This window comes from Excalfactoria chinensis, chromosome 2, assembly GCF_039878825.1.
Source record: "Excalfactoria chinensis isolate bCotChi1 chromosome 2, bCotChi1.hap2, whole genome shotgun sequence".
Taxonomy (NCBI): Eukaryota; Metazoa; Chordata; class Aves; order Galliformes; family Phasianidae; genus Excalfactoria; species Excalfactoria chinensis.
The window spans coordinates 20,284,333-20,306,555 of record NC_092826.1 but is presented as its reverse complement, the minus strand read 5'-3'; the positions used below and the strand labels follow the sequence as shown (position 1 = coordinate 20,306,555).

Below are 22,223 nucleotides of genomic sequence, written 5' to 3'. Positions count from 1 at the left end.
CATGTGCATCTGCCATAGCTAATGTTGTCTTTGCTCCAAATAGGTGACAATTCGATGTATTGCATGGTTTGCAGGTAAAAGAGTTTGGCTGGCGGATCTCTTGCGTGAGACAGTTATAATTTACAATTCCATTTTTTCACAGCTACTATTTGTTGTAGTACTATTTAAAGTCTAATAAATGGTGTGAACAGGATTAGTTTCAGATTTCAGAAATGCCTGCACTCTTCACTTGTTTTCCTCATGAGTACACGCCGTTAAAACTCATTTGCAAAACCATACATGATGTGGCAGTAGTGATGTTCTGCTAAAGTCTTGTTTGTTTTTTTGCCTTTCAGCACCACCAAAGTTTCTTCAGCCATTTTTATCTGATAAGAACATGCCATCTGAACTAGAATACATGATAATTTCCTTTGATGAGCCCCATGTTTATCTTCGTCAGTGGAGTGATGAGTCAGTGTTCCAGGAGCTCCAGTTTTCCACAAAAGCTGACTGTAAACTTCTGGAGTGCCGAAATGTGACTATGCAGAGTGTTGTGAAGCCTTTCAAAATCTGGGGGCAGATTGCTATTTCCGGTGGCACAGGAGGAAGGCTGTTGGACTGCACAATAATGGTGGACCCCATTTTGATCCTTTTTGGCCAATATGCAATTCATTCTCTAAATACAGCAATTCAAGCTTGGCAGCAGGTACGCAAATCCAATAGTGCAAAAATATATAGAAATATATGTTAGCAAAGGTGGTTGATTTAATTGCAAATGGGAAAACCAACTAAATTCATTTGAAGAAGTCCGAGATATAAAATCTTTAATTTATACTAAAAGTGTTACATGGTAGCAGTGAAAATTAGTTGGCATTGATTGCTAAATGTAGCCCAGACAGCTCGAGTTTTGGTGAAATTACATGGATTTGTATCAAACCAAACAGAATCTTGGTCTTGAAATGTGTAACATTCTGTTAAAGTATGAAAAGGTGAGTGGTGCATGATATGTAAGCACAGCTCTCTTTAAGTGGTAGAGCATATTGTTTCCAGCTACTACTTCTATCCGTACCGAAGTTCAGCACTAGTTTCACGTTACATTCTCTACAAGCAGCATTAATGGCTGAAGCCAGTCCCAGCGTAAAGAACCTTGCTTCTGCAATGACCCCTCGAAGGCCTGTAATTCCCTTATTTCACTATAGCCTTGAAATCAAATCATTCTCTTCATCTGCTTGAAGACCTATGTGGAGCCTGGGAATTAATTACCTATCATGGCACTACAATAACAAAGCCCCCAAAAAAGGATAAAACATCTGTTTTATATAAAAAAAAAAATCTTTTTAAGGGCATTCCATGGTTTTCTTGTTGCAAAAGGACATTCATAAAACAAGATCTAGTGTGATTTAAATCTTTACAGCTGGCTCAAATATCAATGTGAACAAAAATCTTTGTAGCTCCAATTTCTGTTTTTTGTCATATTTTGAACAATGCTTTTAATAAAAAACAAACATAGAAAGTAGAAAAGAGTCCTTGGTAGGCTATTTAAAGCCAAAATATATCTGACTTAGAACTAGTCCCTCATCTAAGACATGTGTGGCAACTACTGCAAAATGGCCTTCAGAAAGGTCAGTTTCCTCTTTGGATGGGAAAAAAAGGGTCTCTGAGACATAGTTATACATATAAATAAAATATGGCGCATAAATATTTAAATGTTTTAAACCACATCACAGTGTGAATGAGTGACTGACTACTCTGTGCCTTGAAGGAATATTCAGAGTTGAAAAAATGGAATTGTATATTTGATTAAGTAGAGCCATATGTCGCATAGTATATTGCTGACAGGTACATTCTATGAATAGTTGGTACTGATTTATACACGGATTTGGCAATGTTAACATGAGCCACAGGAGGATATACTTCTGTAATTGTTGCTGTAATTTTCTCGTTTCCTCTCATGTCAAGGGTACTTGCCACCATGTTCTGATGTGGTGGGTATTGAGCCCTGAGTATTTGAGATTAAAAACTCGCACCGCTTTGAAATTAGGGAACGGTTAACACACAAGTGGGTTCAAAATGGCTTATTAAATTAATTGTTACCAAGATGTTTTGTATGCGGCTCTGCCTCCAGGTCGGTGCAGAGGGGAGCACTGCACAGGGAAGGAATGAATTTTGCAACAATAAGCATAGTTTCATGTCTGCTGTTCACACAAAATACAATACAAATGCTGCCAACTAGAAACAGGATTTTAATCAGCAGGAAGGGTTATTTGAATTCTCCGCATGTTTTTTTACTGGATTAATATCAGAAACAAGTGATGCTGTAGTCAGTGGACAGGCAGATGAAGCATGAAACAATTTGGCCCTGCACCTCCAGGTCAATAGCTCAAGATTAACAGAGGCCTCTGTCAGTGTCTTTGTTTCCTATATATGGACTAATTTTTCTTTAAGTAATGAATATTTTGAAAGTAGATTTAACCTAAAAACCACCAGGCATGAAACTCACTTTTACTTCTAAGTCACATACTGAAAATCCGAGAGGATTAGCACTTTTTAAAAATGATTTCTCCTTTTGACATATTTCACTGTCTAACCTGGAATCTCTGTTTAAATATGAGCCATACCAGGCTAATGCATGCCAAAAGCGATAGCCAAGTAACAGTTTTATCAATCAAGCAATTGGTGGGGAAGTTGAAGATTGTTATTGATTGGCTTTATTATTTAAATAACCAAGTGAAATAGAAAATGCTTGTCTCTGTCAACGTACAGTGTAGGGTTTGTTTGGGTTTTTTTGATTCACTCCCCTTGTTTAGGACTTTAAGCCTTCACAAATGGCTTTATGGTGTTAGTGCTTTGTGATATCTTTGTGGGGTCAGCTGAGAAAACAGCTCCCCAGGTACGGCTCGGAGCGAGTATTCCTGAGGAAAAACTATTCCTTTGTGGTCTCTCAGTGTAAATGTTTTCCTAAACCCCTCCGAAGTTGTAAAAGCTCCTGTTTTAAACCTGCTGCTTTCAACCACTAGGACTTCTTTTCCTTGAGGTCTGCTTGGTCCTTAACCTTTCTGTTAGCAGTTGCATAAGTTTTCTTAACAAGCTGGGATCCATCAAAATGACACCTGTGATCACAGGAGTTTCCCTGTCTTTCCGCCACAAGCACAAAGAGCAAAGGAAACTGGTAGAGAAAAATTTGCACGTAGCTTCAGAGTACAGTTGTAGCTGAGAATGAAGTCGTGCTGAAGTTTAAACAACAGGAAGAAGAATGTTCTTTTCTCTTAGAGGAACTCTGAGATAAAAAGAAATTGCTGGAGGCCTCGTGTCCCTTAAAAAACACTAGGAAGTACAGCAGAGAGAGACCTTGTGCGCTTGTGCAAATCTTCGGTAGCTTGTGAAGCACACAGAGAAAATAACTTGGTGCACATAAAGAGGCCTACGCTTTTATGGTTTGTTTCCAGATCCAGAAATGCTTTGAAATAGCTGTGAGCTGAGACGTGAGCAGAAAGCCCCGAGACAGGCAAAGCCTGGTGACTCGTATTATGGGGGGTGTTTTTCCTCTCACCGAATAGAATTCACAAAATATTTGAAAGCCCAATAAATGAGAGACACTTTCCAGGCCTCTCGGAGAGCAAAGAACAGCTGAAAAATGATCTAAAGAGGGGCAGGAAATTATCCCCTAGGAACTGACTCTAATCTCTGATTCAGGCTGGAGATCTTTTGCTGATTCTTTTGATTTGCAGTTTTAATTCAGGGAGGGCTTTTTCTTTCTTTTTCTTTTTTTTCCCCTTCATCCAGACTTAGGTGTTTTCAGCTCCTGGAGTCGTCATTCCACCCTTCACCACCACTGCCACGAGAATGGCTCCGTTCTGTTTATTTTTATTACGTCTGGTTTCTTTTCATTCCCTTTTATCAGTCAGTATTCCTTCACTCCGTTCTTTTTCTGATTTTTATTTTTCTTGTCCTTTTCTGCCCACCCCAGAAGTTTCTATTGCCCTGACAGACTTCAGCAGCAGCTTTGGGGTGCAGTTTCCTATGACAGATGCAACAGGGGCTGAAAAGCATGGGTGGTACTTTGCCAGAGGATAATCTCGCTTATTTACTGCAAGGAAAATAAGAGTTACCTAGAGACCGGCCTGCATAACACGTTGCTGTTGCGCTGCGCTAAAGGATCCCCAAGTTTCCTTGATAATCCTTTGGTCAGCTGTTACTATCAAGACTTGAAGCATCGTCAGCTGCCTCTTAAACCTTGCAGCACAGAGCAACTCCCTGTTCTGCAAATCTTGCTGTTTCCTTGGTTAAAACTCTGGGATTGTTACAAAATGGAGCTTAAAATATCTCTGTTACTGATTCTGAGACACGTTGCTGTTAAAAGCCCTGGATTCTAGTAGCAAGTGTCACATTTAAGGCTAATGATGCAGTCATTCATCAGCACCAACAAGTACACAAATCTACTAATAATCCCTGGTGTGATCACATGCCGCCAGTACAAGTGAGAAGTTTTACGCATGCCGAAAGCTCAAGACAGAACATTAAGCTTACTATATATTCCCTATTCACTTTAAAAAATGCCAGAACCTACTGTATGTGTTAACCTGGTTTCACGGTTACTTTCAGGTGAAAGAAAAGTTCATCATCTTATTTCTTTTTTTTTCTTTGCATAATCAGTGAGAAAAATCTATTAGAGTAAAGCAATTTTCTTAAATTCCCTGGGGTTTGCATCTAGGTTTGACTATAACAACATGCTGAGCCCTATGGATGGTAAATCCTCCCTTTTTAAAAGAACATTTTGCAAAGCTGTAACAGGAAAATATATTTGTGGTAGACTTATGGGTATGTGGGTATGGCAGCTTGACAGTAAAAAGACATAGATCCACCACTATAAAAAGCCAAAATAAACTGTGCATTCTGAAGTGGCACTGTAAATGTCAGCCTTTAGCATGCTCCAGTCTGGTACTGCATGTGATACAGGCGTAAACCCTGCAATGAGTTTTACTGCTCTGAAAAAGTGGGATATGCTCTGCTAATATTTTTTTCCACAGGAGTTACCTGATCTTATGCAGAATTCTTGAGGTTTGGAGAAAAGCTTTAATCTGAATATTCTCATGCTCAGATACTCCAGAGTGAATATTTTTCTGCACAGATGCTCACAGCTGACTGGATATTTGGTCACAAAAGGGATCACTACCTGTCCATAGACATGCACTTTAGGTTCTTCTGACATTAGTAACAGCACTGAGTGTGCATTCAAGGATGTTAAATTAGACATCCTTTGCACGTTCACTTTTTGGAAAAACTCTTCAACGTACCAAACTGTTTTTCATGAATAACTATGGATCCATGGGGACCTATCAGGAAATATTTTTCTCTTTCTATTTTGATCTCTGAATTTCTGCAGGCTTTCAGCCACATTGTTATCAAAGAACTGGAAACCCATGTGATTGTAGACAGAGGAGGTGCTAGCTTCATTATGTCTTTTTAAAAGGTCCACTGAGAGGGCAAGGGGGGAAATAGAATCAGCTCTCATTGACCACAGAGATCCCATAAGTTTGGGAAAACGTCACAGGAAGTAAGGATGAGAAAGAGCAGCTGGGCTGTATTGTGGGGGGAAGGGAACCAACCAATAATAAAGCATTGTCAAAAGTGTGTGCTAGGAGAGATGCATCAAACAGAGGTAATGAAAAGCACAAGAAGATGAATTCTTTGTGTTACATCCATTAGACTGCATGAAGACTGTCCAAATATTGCTTTCTTACAGCAGTTATTATGGTTGCTATATTGTTGCTTGTAAGTGCAAGGTGCCAGCACAGTAGTGACCAGGACAAGAGAACATGAGAGATGATCTCCAAATCAAATTGTCAGCACACTTTGACCTCTCCTGTGCAGGGGATTATATTTTGTGCCTTCAGGGATGGGAGACCTGTAGCTCTGGTAATTTTTATGACTGCCACATGGATTGCCTCAACAGATTGACAAGCATCCAGATGAAAAACGGAAAGAGAGGAATGGAAGGATGCTGTAGATGGGAAAAAAGATTATTGTAAAACCTGAGATACTTTTAAAACTTGTGAAACATTTTGATTTTTCATATTGGACTATTGAATATATTGGACTGTGAGTGTATCTTCAAACTAACCTTGTGGAGCTGTGCAAATACTCTCCCCATAGGTCCTGCTATTTATTTATTTTTCTAAGCATTGCCATATCTGGAGGGGGAGTCTTCAAACCCACAGCAACATCTCAAGGAAAGACAGCAGCTAGGGAAGAGGCAGTGCAGCTCCTGGCCTGAGGGAGGAACTGCCAAACATAGAGAAACTTCATATCTATCATAACTTCTTCATATCTATCTATAGTCTCCACATCAACCTGTAGTGTCTCTCTGCGCTCTGTGACACACCACTTGCCATCAAGATTAATTTTGTAGAAATCTTATTCATGTTAGGAAATGTTACTTTTAAATGTTAAAGATTTGCATTACAGACAAATGAAGTTAAATGTGTTCTTCCATATATTTCGTCAAACCGAACTCTGGATTTTCTGAGGGTAGAATACTGTGAGACCGAAGCTAACGGCAAGAGATCATGAAGCATTTCTGTGTTGTAGCAGTCACCGCTGGGCAGACAGCTGCCAAATGTCTTGCAATTAATCTGATGCTTATTGGCTTTCAAATTCTTTTCCTTTCAGAACCAGTGCCCCGAGGCAGAGGAGTTGGTCTTCAGCCATTTTGTGATCTGTAATGACACACAGGAGACGCTGCGATTTGGCCAGGTGGATACTGATGAAAATATTTTGCTGGCTAGTCTCCACAGTCACCAGTACAGCTGGCGCTCTCACAAGTCCCCACAGGTATGTTACAAACAGCCCTGCAAATGCAGCAATTGCTAAAGCTGACTGCTGGCTTTAGGCATTGATTTTCTGCATGGTCTCCACTACCCGTAATGCTCCGGTTCCTCCAGGAGCCACACACTGTGGCTGCATCAGAAGGAAAAGGTAAACAAAGTGTGAGGAAAGCCAGAAGTATTTAGAAGTTATTCAGAGGTGGATCTGCATGTGCACAACAGCCTTCTGCAGTACTGAGTGCTTGTGGAAGCTGGAGCTTCTGAAAAAAAGCAAAAGAAGATTGCTTGCCAGGTTTTTATAACTAAGTGATCAGTGTCTGTTTTCTGTGATGTACATTAGAGATTTGGGGAATTTTTTTAATGAATTGTTTTTACCAGAAGCATCTGTTCACTGAAATTGTTTGCAGAACAGGGTCAGACTGGACAGATCTCCCAGCTCAGCATGTGTCTGCATTAGAAAAGATTTGAAATCACCAGAATAGTTTAAATAAAGCAGTATCTGCTTTTTTCTTTCCTTCTTTCTTTCTTTCCTTCTTTCTTTCTTTCTTTCTTTCTTTCTTTCTTTCTTTCTTTCTTTCTTTCTTTCTTTCTTTCTTTCTTTCTTTCTTTCTTTCTTTCTTTCTTTCTTTCTTTCTTTCTTTCTTTCTTTCTTTCTTTCTTTCTTTCTTTCTTTCTTTCCTTCCTTCCTTCCTTTCTTTCTTTCCTTCCTTTCTTTTCTTTCTTTTCTTTCTTTCTTTCTTTCTTTCTTCCTTTCTTTTCTTTCTTTTCTTTCTTTCTTTCTTTCTTTCTTCCTTTCTTCCTTTCTTTCTTTCTTTCTTTCTTTCTTTCTTTCTTTCTTTCTTTCTTTCTTTCTTTCTTTCTTTCTTTCTTTCTTTCTTTCTTTCTTCCTTTCTTCCTTTCTTCCTTTCTTCCTTTCTTCCTTTCTTCCTTTCTTCCTTTCTTCCTTTCTTCCTTTCTTCCTTTCTTCCTTTCTTCCTTTCTTCCTTTCTTCCTTTCTTCCTTTCTTCCTTTCTTCCTTTCTTCTTTCTTCCTTTCTTCCTTTCTTCCTTTCTTCCTTTCTTCCTTTCTTCCTTTCTTTCTTTCTTTCTTTCTTTCTTTCTTTCTTTCTTTCTTTCTTTCTTTCTTTCTTTCTTTCTTTCTTTCCTTCCTTCCTTCCTTTCTTTCTTTCCTTCCTTTCTTTTCTTTCTTTTCTTTCTTTCTTTCTTTCTTTCTTTCTTTCTTTCTTTCTTTCTTTCTTTCTTTCTTTCTTTCTTTCTTTCTTTCTTTCTTTCTTTCTTTCTTTCTTTCTTTCTTTCTTTCTTTCTTTCTTTCTTTCTTCCTTCCTTTCTTTCTTTCCTTCTTTCTTTCTTTTCTTTCTTTCTTTCTTTCTTTCTTTCTTTCTTTCTTTCTTTCTTTCTTTCTTTCTTTCTTTCTTTCTTTCTTTCTTTCTTTCTTTCTTTCTTTCTTTCTTTCTTCCTTTCTTCCTTTCTTCCTTTCTTCCTTTCTTCCTTTCTTCCTTTCTTTCCTTTCTTCCTTTCTTTCCTCTCTTTAATTTTAAATTATCAGTATTTTGATGAAACTGACTTGTTGGTTTTCTTGAGTGGTGTTGAAGGGTGGGCCTTTCTTCTTGATTCAGGCTAGGGCGAGAATTCAAATCTGAAAGAAGATGCTCATGGGGCAGCAAAACCATTTCTTCTCTCTTTTTACTTTACCCATCTACTGCTGAGTGGCACACAGAAGACCTGTGCCACTTCTTCCTGATGAGCAGCAGTGCTGCACTGAAGAGTTACTGATCCTTTTGCAGAATCTAGAGGTGTAGTGGCTGTGGGTTCCCAGCTCCTGTAGAGCCTGGGAAGTAGCAGCTCAAACAAATCAAAAAGAAGGTGCAGTTTGGATGGTAATTCTAAACAGGAGTTGTGCCCACTCCTACTGTCGATGAGTTTCAAGTTTCACTGGGAAACAGAGATGACAAACTTACTGTGGTTTTTGTTCGTATGTCAGTGGATATGCAGAACTACTGAATTTTACATGAATGCTGTAATCTGCGCAAAGGAAACTCAGCCAGAGTAAACAGTTGCAGTTAACACTTAAGGCAGACATGGAACTGAAGGCAGGCTAATAATGGGCCATCTCAACCCCACCATCAGGGGATTTCCTATAAACTCTGTGTGCCTTCAGAGATTTGCAGAGACACTGGAGCTCTGTACATCTCTCGTCAACTCAAATGGGTGACTGTGCTCTGGCCTGGATCTGAGGGAGAGGCAGGATCCCCCTTCACCAGCTGACAGTACTTACTGGCATTTGGGTTACGACTGACAGAACTGCTTCCAGTCACGTGAAGGAGAACAGAAGGGCTGTAGCTGAAAAAAGCTAAATGTTTAATAAACACATGGAAAGAGAAGAAGATGCTTAAAGCAATTATAAATAAAAACAGAACTCAGTAAGACTTTCCAGTTAATTTTCCTTATCCATTTCCTGATTAAGATTGTTCAGTCTGGAGGAATCTGATTTTGATCATCATACTCATTCTACTAGCGGTGTGCTTCGGATGATAGTGGATTTTAGTAATGATGTACTTCGTTATAATGGTGCAAATTGGAGAATTTTGGAAAGTGAAAAGTAGGAGAGAAAAACTGTAGCATGTGACTAATGCTTTATGTCACTTGCAGCCCAACTGCCAACAACCACAGCACTACATGTTTTATTAGCCAGCCAATAACATACTGATGCTCAGCTTATCTTTTTGGGCACAAGTTTGAGCTGTGCAAAACACTGAGTCTTCACAAGTACTATGTAAGGCTCATATCAAATAAAATGAAAGGTAAAAAGTCTAGAAGAAAACCATGTCACACATTAGAGCCTGGATGAAGTGACAGTAAGAACCTAAGATTCATTTTTTAGATATTCATTCACTCTTTCATCTGAAACATAGTACTGCCATAGGGCTTTCCCATTCCATTTTGGTCTGGTCAGATTCAGATTCACTGAAGAGCTGGGCTGATAAACAATCATGAATGTCATGTTGGATTCCCATGTCCCAGGAGATGATGAGGCTAACAGCCTACTCCTGACTTAACCTCGTGGCTGGCCAGCACTCTCTTCCAGTAGGGGGGCTCTGCCCCGCTTGTCCCAGCCCTTGGAATAGTTTCAAGAGTATTACTGCTCTTTTCACATTTTTCAACAGCCATCACTTGCTGGGAAATTTAGAGACTAAAAAATAGCACTGAGGTAATCCCGCTGAAAATATATGGAAGCATATGCTTTCCACACACTGTGAGATAGAAGCAAATTTTCTTTACAAAGGTTAGAGAATCTTGGCATCCATCTGTAAGCTTTGTTCATTTGGTTAATGTTAAATCTGAATTGCTGTAAATATAGCGTGCTTCCAAGGGGCAGTTCATCTAAACAGCCTAAACAGCACAATCATTTTAGGTCATAAGAAATAGGTTTGTTTAAAGATTATTACAAATGTTGTCATGTGCAAATTTCTTAATGATTAATACAAATCCTTGAAACGAAAACAACTCCTCAATTAAGACATCAGATTGTACCCATTATGCTGTGGCACTTTTCTAATTGTTTCCATCTAGCAGTGTTATTACCCAAAGGTCAGAGTAATGCCCAAGCATGGACAGACCCTACCAGTGTCATATTCAAGGAATGCTAGATGACTTCATAGTTATGAAATTATTTCATTTCTCATGATAATTCCCAACTTGCCAAGTTAGTGAATTTTAAGAACTCTGAGAGCAGATTGTAAGATAAATGTGAAATAATCCATACTTCTGGAGTCAGGGACTTCCCTCCAGGCATTAGTTCATACTTGACTTACTTGACTTACACTTGGGGATAAAATGAGTTAGGACAAGGTCTTAGATACCACATTCTCTTACTGGGAAAGAAAACCAACTTGCACAACTTTGGCTGGCTCATGTTTCTTGTTACACAGGCACTAAGAAGCAGCGGTTGCCATGAAATACTTTATTTAACCTCTGCAAAATGTTTTTTTAGTATGGCAAGGCAGTTCAGTTAGATGAAAATAAATAGTTTTAAAAGGATTGTATTTCTTTTACATTCACATCAATAAAATTCTCAATTTTTCTTTTGCTAATTAAGCATAGTGAGAGATGCAGTAATTACCCATTTGAATTATTTAACATAATTACGTGTTACCTACAATACATTATTTTTCTAGTAGCTGATAGTTTTATAGTGCTTCACTTGTATTTGAAAGAAATATTATTGAAGTTACAATAGGCTACAATTTGAAATCATTCCATTTTCTGACGTCCAGAAAACAATTATAGCACAGCAAGGATTTGGTTTGATCAGTTATTGGTGCTGTCCCTCTCGTTGTCTGGCCTAGGCTTAAGCTCCTTCTTTCATTTGTTTTTTCCCAGCCCAGTTTGTCTGAATTTCAGCAAACCTAACCTTTCCCTTTTAACTTTTGCTCCAATTCCTGCAAGTCTCACAAGTTTGGCTAATATTTCAGTAATAAGTCTGAGGGCTGGTACTCTTCCTCTTGCTCTGTTCTGTCTCCCATGTTTTCCTCAGATTTCATGAGTTTTTGACCCTCCTCGGGGAGAAGACACCCCCAGTATATAGCCCTTTTCAGAGCTGGGGTAAGTCCAAAAACTGATGATATTTGAAGCTTTAAGCAATTCCAGCAAAAGTTGCCAGACCTCGTGAGTTCCTGTTGCAGATTTTAATGAAAGTTAGAGGTCTGTGAGATATCATTAAAAAGGAAGAGAAGCTACATCACTCCAGTGCTCCACAGACACCGCTGGCCTCTCCGTTATTATTGGATCCAGTCTGTGCTCCTTATCTTGATCTTCACGTTGCTTTGTGGGATGGGCCCCAGTTGTGTCAAAAGTCATGTTTGTCTCCAAGACAGCTGTGTTTTTTAGGAGAACTGGAGCACATGATACATAGGGTGAAACTCTGAAGTTAGGAGAGATCAGATCTTCCTAACAATTTACTCAGGGTGAAGGAATTCTGTCTTGCAAGACAGTAGGCAGTCCCAGAGTCCCACCAGGGATCACAGCAAATGTAAAAACCAACCGTTCTTGTGAGAGTTCCCCAAATGTATTCTACAGAGGTTGTTTGCATGCAAATAAACAGAAAAAATCTTTGTAACATGCTGGTTCTGCTCAGTTGCTCACTTTCTCATGCCTGGCATTGTAACAGCAGCCCATTTTCCATATACTCTGTCCTTAATTTGAAGCAGCAGATGCTGTGGGTAAAAGTCACTTTGTATTTTGATTTGAGCAATGGCTTCTGCGAGAATATGTCCAGGTTTTTGATTATAAACTGCATACATTCATTTCTTATCAAGGTTTGTTAAGTATTCCTGAAAGAAATCTGTGCTACTTTAATTGACACTCAGGTGGGTTTTAAGCGAAAAGATCTCTGTAGTTTGCGTTTCTATTCTTCTGAATGTCCACCTAGAAACTCTTGAAAAGGTATATTAGGAGTTGTTACATTAGTAATGCCCTCACTGGAACACTAGAATCCATTTAAAATGTTTCTTCCCTTGTTTTAAATAGCTGGCCTGCAAAGCATGACTTCTGCTGGAATGTTATGAACAGTCTTAAAGGCAGTCGTAGATTGGGAAATAGCTTTAAGATCCTCCTCCTCTTTCTCCTATGAAGAAAAAAAAAAAGTCAAATTTTCATTTGTTGCATCTCCAGCAAGATAATAATTCATCGTTATTTATTTCCATGTGACCATTCTTCCAGCTATTGGGCTATATCCTGTAAAGTGTAAGATGATATACAGTACTCTGTGGGTTCAGCTTAGAAGCTGTGACTTACACATCGGTTATTATGAGGATTTTTTCCTGTTTTATTGTTTAGGGATGTTACAGATGCTGTGCACAACCTTTTGTACTTAACATAATCCTCCCCAGGTTATTTGCAGAACAACATCAGGCAAAAGAAAAAAAAAAAAAAAAAGAGAGAAAAGAAAGAAGTTTTATATTATTTTACACTATTTCAGTAGTGAGAAATGTGTTGTTGCTTTCCTTTGGGATTTTGCATTCAAAATCAGTTGCTAGAATATATTATGTGTAACTTACTTTCTATATGATATCTGGGGCAGATAGAGATTAATGTTGTCTATGAGACACATGAATCCTCATAATTTGGTTACCGTTCCTTAACCAAAAGACATTCCACAGCGTTTAGAGCTGGTTGGTTCCTATGGGATTCTTTGCACGTTGCTGAGATTCACAGGAAGCCCCAATGGTCAGAGTTTATCCACTGAGTGTGACCTATCTGCTGGCCAGGACAGGAGAGATGGAAATTGCTTTACCTCCATCTCCTGTTCTGTCCTTTTGCCTTTCAAGGCCTGGTGGTGTAGAGAAGGCCAGATCTCCCAGGTCCCATGAGAAAATCAAGCTAAACTGATATTCAGCCTTTTGGTGACTGCTGCAGTTGACAATAAGCAGAATGAATGTTGTATTTGCTGTTTTCCCAAATACTACTATTGCAGATTCTTGTCAAGTGCCACATTGCGCTAAGTGTCCTAAAGACAAACAAAAAATACCGGTCACCCTTCACTATCAGTTTTTCGGTTAAAAATTGCTTTAACTTCAAATCTAATTGAAGTACCATTCAGCTCCCATTTCTAGGTCTCCATTTTCCTCCTTGCCCATGCATCATCCCATTTTACTGACTCATATCTCTTAAAATAACCTCTTGCTTCCATGCCACTTACTAGGTCCTCGCCTGATTCCTTCAAGCCCCTCAGAGTTTACAGCAATGTATCTTTTTCTCCCCAGAAGGCATTTACTAGTTTCACTTGGAAAGAAGATACCATTTAACTGAAGTGAACCTAAGTTTCAAGCAAAATAGAAATAAATTTGTATCTAAGCATTTTGAGGGCACAAGATTTAAAGTACTTATGCAGCTGGAAAATGCTGCCTTTTCTGGACAGGCTCCGTTCTTATTCTCATTTTTAATCCCCCATTTTAGCCTCCGTGCCCTGTCATATGACACTTAGCTTTATTTACTCAGGGCATAGCCTTCACCCACACATCTAGCTGAAAGCCTAAGCAGATTTTGAGAGGTGCATAGAAACATTCCATGAGGAACTATGATAAAAAAGCATTCTCTCCAGTAGGAACAGCTTCATCTTAGTCTGCCTTCCTAAAGGCAGTTTCTTTCCCTTTCAAGGCAGAAATCCATAATGGCTTGGATTTTAAAAGAAATCTCCAAAACAGCAAAGTCTAATCAAAACAAAAAGCTCTGCAGTATCTGTTGATATGTTTCCCAACAGCAAATGGGGGTGCACATGAATATGGGTAAAAAAGATAGTCCGCTTTAAATTATCTCTAAATGCCAGATTGTCATTTGTCACTGGATTGTATTTGTTAGAATGTTGTTGAAGTTCACTGAATATTTTCTGTACCTTTTTGCAGTGTGTTCTCTTTCCTCCTAATGTATATACCATACTTAGTTTTAGTTGTTGGACTTCTTTTTAAGCACAGCCTCTAAGAAATACTTGGCATTTAAAGCTTGATAAATGAAAGGGGTTATATGGCAATCGCCTTGAATCTGTATATTAGGTCAGGTTTATAGCATTAGAACACCATCTAATACCATCTAATATGACGTCTGCTAACATAATGTTTGCACTTGATTACTTAATTTTCTAAAATTACTTCAATTTTTGTTTCCTGCCATATATCTCTATATCACTTAGTGTCATTTGCTAATCACTCCTAGCCGTGCTTTCCAGAAATCTCTCATTCGAGTAACCGGTTGACCAAGAGATCTCCTTTGTGTTTTCATGGAATGCAGTTTCTTTGCTCAATAGGAAACTTATGCAATTCTTATATTATTATGTCATTAAATAGCTTACGGAGGTTGTTCCCTGTTGTGTGTAGTATTTACTACTATTCAATACTTAGAAAATATGCAATTCTCAACATAAAGCAGTATCTCTTTTTTATTTTTCCTTCTGAACCATGAATTTAAATGCACGCTAATCGTTGTGCTGTGAAGAAAATGAGTAAATGTGTCATCTGCGAGCTAATGAGTGCTCAGTGAAAGCTGACAGGGTGTTCCTTGGGAACATTCAGCTCATGAGCAAAGCTGTTTATGCAGGGTGGGAGACATCCTAATGTTGGAGCTACATGCAATAACTAAGCATCAGTTATGGCGTTTGTGTGACATCTATCTTTGGAGCAGGCTATATTTTGTGTGCCGCCTTAGTACCTCTTCTCAGTACTTGGCTGTCATTTCCAGCTACCAGTCTCTCCAAAGCAAACAGTTTCCTTGTTTCTCTTAGTGTTCAGATGTGATGAGATTTATTCCCAGCTGCCTCTGTAAGAAACTGAACTGATTCCAGCCACTGCAGTTGGACTTCTTTATTTTTGTTTTTCCTTTTCTGTAACTAATACTTAAGTATCAAAGCAATGTGTTTGTTTACGAGATGGAGTGTCCTAGTGCACAATTCCCTCAACATCTTCTGGAATATGAGTAAGTGCCCACGCATGTGCGTACCCAAGCGCGTGCCCATGCACACACTGGCACACACGAGCCTTTGTGCTTCCAGCATAAAGCTAATTTGAATCTAAATGCAATAGTCATCACTCTAACAAATTCAAAAGCCACCCACTGAATGGATGTTTTTGTTCTGTGTGTAACTTGTGCAGAGGATACCGCAAATTGCAAACAGGCTACTGAGTTGTAATATCTCTGAAAGTTGTTGCTGTGGTTGTTTCTTAAAACAATGAAAAAAAACAACATCCAGACATTCACAAAGTCCGACTGGCCAGATCTACGGACAGTGCTATCTGTCTTTGGAAACAAATCATGGGAGAACATAATATTTACAAGTCTCATTTTTTGCTAATGTAAATAATCAAACCTGGGCCTGATCCTGTTCCCAATTACTTACATTAATTAATGACAGATGGCCAAAATCAGGCTGAAATTCAACCCTCAAGAAAGAACTCCCACAAGGCCTTTATGTAACCGTTCTGAAGGACTTAAGTGATGCTTAGCCTCTATGCTGGCCCTCTGCAAAGACTAAATTTTACCCAGAATTCCTATTGCTTTGATCCCATATATATAGCTCACATTCTTAAGTTTGCACAGCCACAAAAGATCTATGCAGAGCTAAATAGCCAGATCTTCAGCTGGCGTAAATTTATGTAACTTCATTGACCTACATGGAACAGTACCAATTTTCACTACTCTGGCTTAAAGAATCTCCATGGGATAGAGGTAAGTGCGTATGGTGGGTAAGTAGATGAAAGGCTCTTCAAATGATGAAAGACTATATTGCTCTGGAAGTGATTTAAGTTAAACTGGAAAAAAGCCACTCCTTTTCCGGAATAAATCACACAGGGAGTATAATTACGCAGTAAAATTTCTTCTCATGCAGTCAAGCTTGAACTTGCCACCACATTTGTATAAGAAATGAAATGTTTCCCATTTCTCAGTGATATGCTACATTCTTATACGTTTAACACATATGTAGGTCTGAGCTCTACATGTATACATACAAAAAGATTTGTATGCTTCTACTGAGGTCAGTGGTGCTTGCAATCTTCTCTCTTGCCCTAGAGGCCAAAAGAAATGGACCTGCACTCCGTATTTCCTTGCTGCTAATGCAGAGATTGGATTTCTAGAATAATTTCAAATACAGTAAAGACAATCTCTTATTTCCTGTTTTATGCTCTCTAGTCTATCTAACATATGTTGAACTGTTGTGTGCTCAGTTTTTTCCATCCATAAACACACAGTTAAAACAGGTAATTTACAGAAACGTATGAGGCAGAACCATCTTTCTGTGTTGTCCATTCTTCTGTTCCTATCTAAAGTCACAGATTGAGCGAATGATTCAGTGAACTGGTGTGCTTAGCATGGCTGAGTTTTAAAAACAAGGATATTTCCCTGTCGTGGGAATTCCTATCTTACTGCAAGGCTGGCTAGTGTTGAAGTAGTAATTGTTCTCTTTCCAGCTGTTGCACATCTGTATTGAAGGCTGGGGAAACTGGCGGTGGTCTGAGCCATTCAGTGTGGACAACGCAGGGACCTTTATCCGTACCATTCAGTACAAGGGCCGCACAGCTTCACTTATTATCAAGGTTCAGCAGCTCAGTGGAGTACAAAAACAAGTGAGTATTTGATCCTGTTTGGAAAAAAATAATCTGAGTAACTTTAACCATTGTTTATTCATGAATAAACCTTATTATTCCCTTTCTAATGAGACCTGCAGAAAAGCAAGTATAACAGTATGCTGGGTACACTTAAAGAGTTTTTACAGCTCTTCTGTAAGAACCCATTATGGTATGGATCTGAGCATGTAGAAACTGTTAGCACCACATATTTCACATGTTTCAGTAGACTTCCTTTTGTGTGGTTTGAAAATTCTGACATCGGTGACTTCCAAAATTTCTTGGATTTGTTAAGGTCTTGAGTCAAAGTAATTCACTTTCTTAGGAAACTTGTGTTCTAGGATGTAATTCAGGCCTTTTGGTTATTAAAAGAGAATGAAGTAAGAACCAAATTAACATTTGAAAATGGGTTGCTGCACAGTAACTTTTCGCATCGTATCGTATTGTATAGAGATTTGTAATAGTGCTGCAGTCATTCTGTCTGCATTGGCAGGAGAAAGAGCATGAGGTGGGCACAACACGAGTATGTCAGAGTGCCTTGTGTTGCACAACAGAAATACAGCTGATCAGTCAAGAGCAGTTCCTGACTTCACTGAAAGTCATGTTGAGAGTTTGCTTGTTTGGTTGTAGCTGTGGTGCACAGCCTTATTAGTGAAATGCAAACAATGGTAGTTGTAATGGAGATATACATGGAATGCTTTTCCCTTGTACAGCTTAGAAAAAGACAGGTATATGTTGTATGAGAAATCATTTGTGTGTTACAGGCAGCAACAACTAAATGGCATAGCCATTTAGTGGAATTATAAGCTTTAAAACAGCAACCATTAACAATCTGGATCTTTGCGTGTTCCAGTGTCCTGTGTCAGTGGAAACCTTATGTCTGAAGTATATCACTGTGTCTATTTAGAAGGGATGTAGTATTCAGAGACCATCTCAATGCTTTTAAAATCAAAGCCAGAATGATGTCAGCCATGGTCAATGCTGCTGATTTGAGATTCTTCATGTCTGATTTCTATAAAATTGCACATACATTTGGCCAATAAAAACATTTGCCATTTACTATCTTCAGTAGTGCTCAGGAAAATGTAACAGAATGAAAATGTTAAAATAGAGATTGTTTCTGTACGCGTTTTCTATCTGTAATTCAATCCTGACCTTTCTTATTTTCAATTGTTTATACACGGGCTGAATATTTTTGTGTGTTTTAGATCCTAATCTGTGGAAGACAGACAGTCTGTAGTTACCTTTCAGAAAGTATCGAACTGAAGGTGGTTCAGCATTACATTAGTCAGGATGGACAGGCAGTGGTTAAAGAGCACATCAACTGCCTCGCAGCCAAGCAAAAGCTGCCTTCGTTTGTCCTAGAAGACAACGAGCTCACTGAACTGAGTGTGAAGGCCATGGGAGACGAAGACTGGTCCCAAGATGTATGTCTGAGTTCTAACCATACAGAACACAGCACTGTCATTCAGGTAAGTCTGGAATTAGATGCTTGAGGTATAACTTTAAAAACGTCTGTGAGAACTGAGAACTTTAAATGTAAAGTTCTGTTTGATATGATGAAATGTTCATTATCATCAGCTTAGAATAATTCTAATGGAATGCTGTCAATCTATTTGCCTACAGGTGCCATCCTCAAAGAGCTTGATAACATACGTGTGGTGCACCATTCTGACCTTAGAGCCCAGCTCTCATGTGCAGCAGCGAATAGTAAGTAATGCTTCTGTAATCTCAGTGTTGACAATTTATTTGTCATTAATTAAGGGCAGAACGATCCACTGGAAAGACTTATTAATAGCTTGTTTCAACAGATGTCATTCTGAAATAAAATGAGAATAAAAGCGTTGTGGTTTTTTTTCCATTTGTAGATTGTTTTCAGCCCTCTTTTCATTGTAAGGAGCCATCTTCCAGACCCAATTATCATACATTTAGAGAAAAGGAGTCTAGGATTGAATGAAACACAAGTGGTTCCAGGGAAAGGACAGGAGAAAGCACTGCAAAATATAGAACCTGATCTTACACATCACCTGACATTTCAAGCCAGGTAAAATATTCACTTTCCTTGAAAATGATTCATTCGTATTGAAAAGAAGAAACAATTTACACCTTAACTTCTAGTGCAATATTTCAAAGAGTAGAGGGTATGTGAAGGAGATACAAGAGAACAAGAGTGTGTGATGTGGAGTGATAGGATAGGAAATAATACATTAAGTATCACTGTACTGAATGTGATGGCATTTGTTTGCTTAAACTGTTCACATTTTTGTGTATTGGAAAACAAAGCAAAAAAAAAAAAAAAATCTTGAATTCTCTTGGACTATTTATTGAGAATATTCTTCAATTCCTGGGGTCTCAGACACAAATGTTATTAAAGTGTCATAACAAATTCATGTATATCTGTATATGCTCAGTAACTTGGTGGACATTTAATTCATCCACAATTACTCTGAGAGTGTTTCTCTTGCAGAACTCACTTGGAAAGCTTCATTACAGAAAATGTTAGTTCTATTAATACTTGGTCTTGTTCCGTGAATGACCAGATCTGTTTCAATGACAGGGAGGAAGATGATCCTTCAGAGTGCGCAGTCCCTATCTCAACTACGCTTATTAAACAGATAGCAACTAAATCACACCCAGGTGGCAACGTCAACCAGATCCTGTCCGAGTTTTATGGCACTGCTAATCCTCGCCAGCCTGCATGGCCATATAACAAGAAGGATTCAGACAGGTAGTTTTTTGTTAAATGTACTTCGTGGTCATTGCATTGACTTTTCAAATAAAGTGGTCTTTTACAAGATAAAATTGTTAATTGTAATAAAGCATCTAAGAAGCTAACTAAAACTTTACCATCCATATCATTAAGTGCAAAGGGATCGCTTACTACTAAATAACTCTCTTATTCACAGATTGTTGGAGGCCGGAAAAATGTACTGGTAGTACATTGGTATCTGCCAGATGTCTTTTCAGGGTTTTGTAGACATCTGTTACTAACCAGTATAAGAGTCAGAATACTAGCCTGGAGGATCTTTGATCTTATCTAAGTAGGTTATTATCTTCATCTCTTTTTACTATAAAACTTTGTTAATGATATTTAAAGCAACTGACCTAACAGTGGAACTCAGTACGTTTTTTGAGTCTTGACCAAGAATGGACTCTGTAGAGCTCAACTACTTAATCAAAATAAGGATCACCAAGACCCTCAATGAACTTTCTACTCACATTAATAGATCAAGCTGTGTCCTTTCAGAGTTAAGTCAGCTGTGAAAATATCATAGCTTGTCCTGGATTCCTCATTAATTTAAAATAATCTCAGTGATCTAAAATTTGATGTGTATGATCCGGTCTAGCCATATATTGCACAGTTAGTGAAAGCTTGTACATTTTGCTTTTTACTCTGTAGTGTAAATTTCTTAAACGTTCAAGCTTACTGTATCTTATCCTTCATTAGATTATTCTGAGTGCATTTTTAGGCAACAGAATGTTCTGAACTAGTTATAGATTGTATCAGTTTTGAAAAGTTATTATTGTGCTTCCAGCCTTCTATAGCACCCCATCCAAAAGAAACCCCCTGAAATGCTATTTACATGTAACGTTTTCTTTGTTATCAAGAGCTTTGCATGGTGCTGGTTTGCTTAGTCAGCCCTGTGAAATCAACTTTAAGAGTCTGCTTTCACCAATTACAAGATTCCTATTTGTAAACTGCAGAAGAGGTTGCAGGCAGGAAAAACTTTCAGCTAGCACAGGGGCTGCCCTTGATTACATTGAAAATTGTTGTTTATTCGGCATCTGTGTTTCAGCTCAGAAACATCAGAAAAAGAGTTGAGGGGAAAATAAATAAATAAATAAGTTTTGATTTTATGTCTGCAGAAGTCACAGGTTTAGCTTTAGAGAATAGCAGCAATTTCTAGGGCATTCAATTAATTGACAAAACTTAGGTTGAGCTTATGCCATTACAAATATGTCTTTATAGCCTCACTCTGGCAGCATAACAGTATGTTCCAGAATGATTAGGTAAGAGGAGACTGTTTCTCTGTTTCAAAAAGGTAAGGTCTTGAAAATGAAATGAAAATGAGTGCGTATCTTAAAGTCATTATTTGTTCCTTTGGCTTCATTGTTTTGTTTATTTGTTTCCAAACAGCAGCGAGCAGCTCTCCCAGTGGGACAGCCCAATGCGGGTAAAGCTGTCAGTGTGGAAACCGTGTGTTAAAACTCTGCTGATAGAACTCCTGCCATGGGCTTTGCTTATCAATCAGTCCAAGTGGGACCTCTGGCTGTTTGAAGGAGAGAAAATAGTGCTTCAGGTGCCTACTGGGAAAGTAATGATTCCCCCCAACTTCGAGGTAACTGCCATTTGTGTCAGGAGACATAGTTCTCCATGTAGCAGCCTAAGTAAACTACTCCAAAGCAAAAGTAAAGACTTTGGGCACTGCTCTGCAGGCCTAACTGCATCCTGTATTATTAGCTCGGGGGGTATGTTGACCATGGTAGCACAGCTGGCAGCCTCTAGGGAACATTTCATCTGTGGGTGGTGTTTCATAGCTCATGTAGTACCAGGAGAGGTTTGATAACAAGACAGAGTGAATGACAAATGAGGACAATTCTTCAGAACATCTTCCTTCCTGAATTTAGGGCTTTATGCAGTGGATCTTCTCACATATCTCAGCTTTGTCATTCAAGTGTTTGTTTTTTTTTACTACAGTCTTAATATTGTTTATTTTTGAAAGAATTAAGATAATTCAACAGACCAATTTGTCAGTTCCAGAAGGACAATTTGATACTTCCTGCTTATTTTGCCATCCTGAATGTCTGTTCAGAAACAAAAGGCCTGGTGATTAACGCATCTCAGTGTAGCCTAGAGTCTTGATTTCACTGGGTGGGTCAGTCTCATATCCGCAATGTGGTTTCAGCTATCCTTGTGCCACTTAGAGAGAATTGGAAAAAGGCAGGGAATGACACTGGCTGCATACTGGAAACAATGTTTAAGTGTAGAAGAAATGCGTGGAATTATCAACAAGTGATAGCTGGTCTTTTTTCACCTACAGGAGGCTTTTCAGGTTGGAATATACTGGGCAAACACTAATACTGTGCACAAATCAGTGGCAATCAAACTGGTTCATGACGTGACCTCCCCAAAATGGAAGGATGCTGAGAATGGGGAAGTGGTAACCTTGGATGAAGAAGGTTTTGTTGAAGCTGAAATAAAACTCGGTGCTTTTCCAGGTCATCAAAAGGTTAGGAGAAAATTACCACGATTTATAACTTTATCATTTAATTTAAAAAATCATCAAACGTATGCAGCATTAAAGCTCGTC

General features: G+C 38.6%; 1 protein-coding gene across 1 annotated transcript in view; it reads left to right on the top strand.

Moving 5' to 3' along the window:
* VPS13B (vacuolar protein sorting 13 homolog B) overlaps window positions 1-22,223 on the top strand; it is a 404,032-nt gene that overhangs the window by 348,619 nt on the left and 33,190 nt on the right. The window contains exons 41-49 of the mRNA XM_072328758.1: window positions 336-685; window positions 6,649-6,810; window positions 16,756-16,911; window positions 18,120-18,383; window positions 18,538-18,621; window positions 18,780-18,955; window positions 19,469-19,639; window positions 21,050-21,251; window positions 21,954-22,142. Coding sequence (XP_072184859.1) covers window positions 336-685; window positions 6,649-6,810; window positions 16,756-16,911; window positions 18,120-18,383; window positions 18,538-18,621; window positions 18,780-18,955; window positions 19,469-19,639; window positions 21,050-21,251; window positions 21,954-22,142 — 1,754 coding nt within the window. The remainder of the gene's footprint in view (window positions 1-335; window positions 686-6,648; window positions 6,811-16,755; window positions 16,912-18,119; window positions 18,384-18,537; window positions 18,622-18,779; window positions 18,956-19,468; window positions 19,640-21,049; window positions 21,252-21,953; window positions 22,143-22,223) is intronic.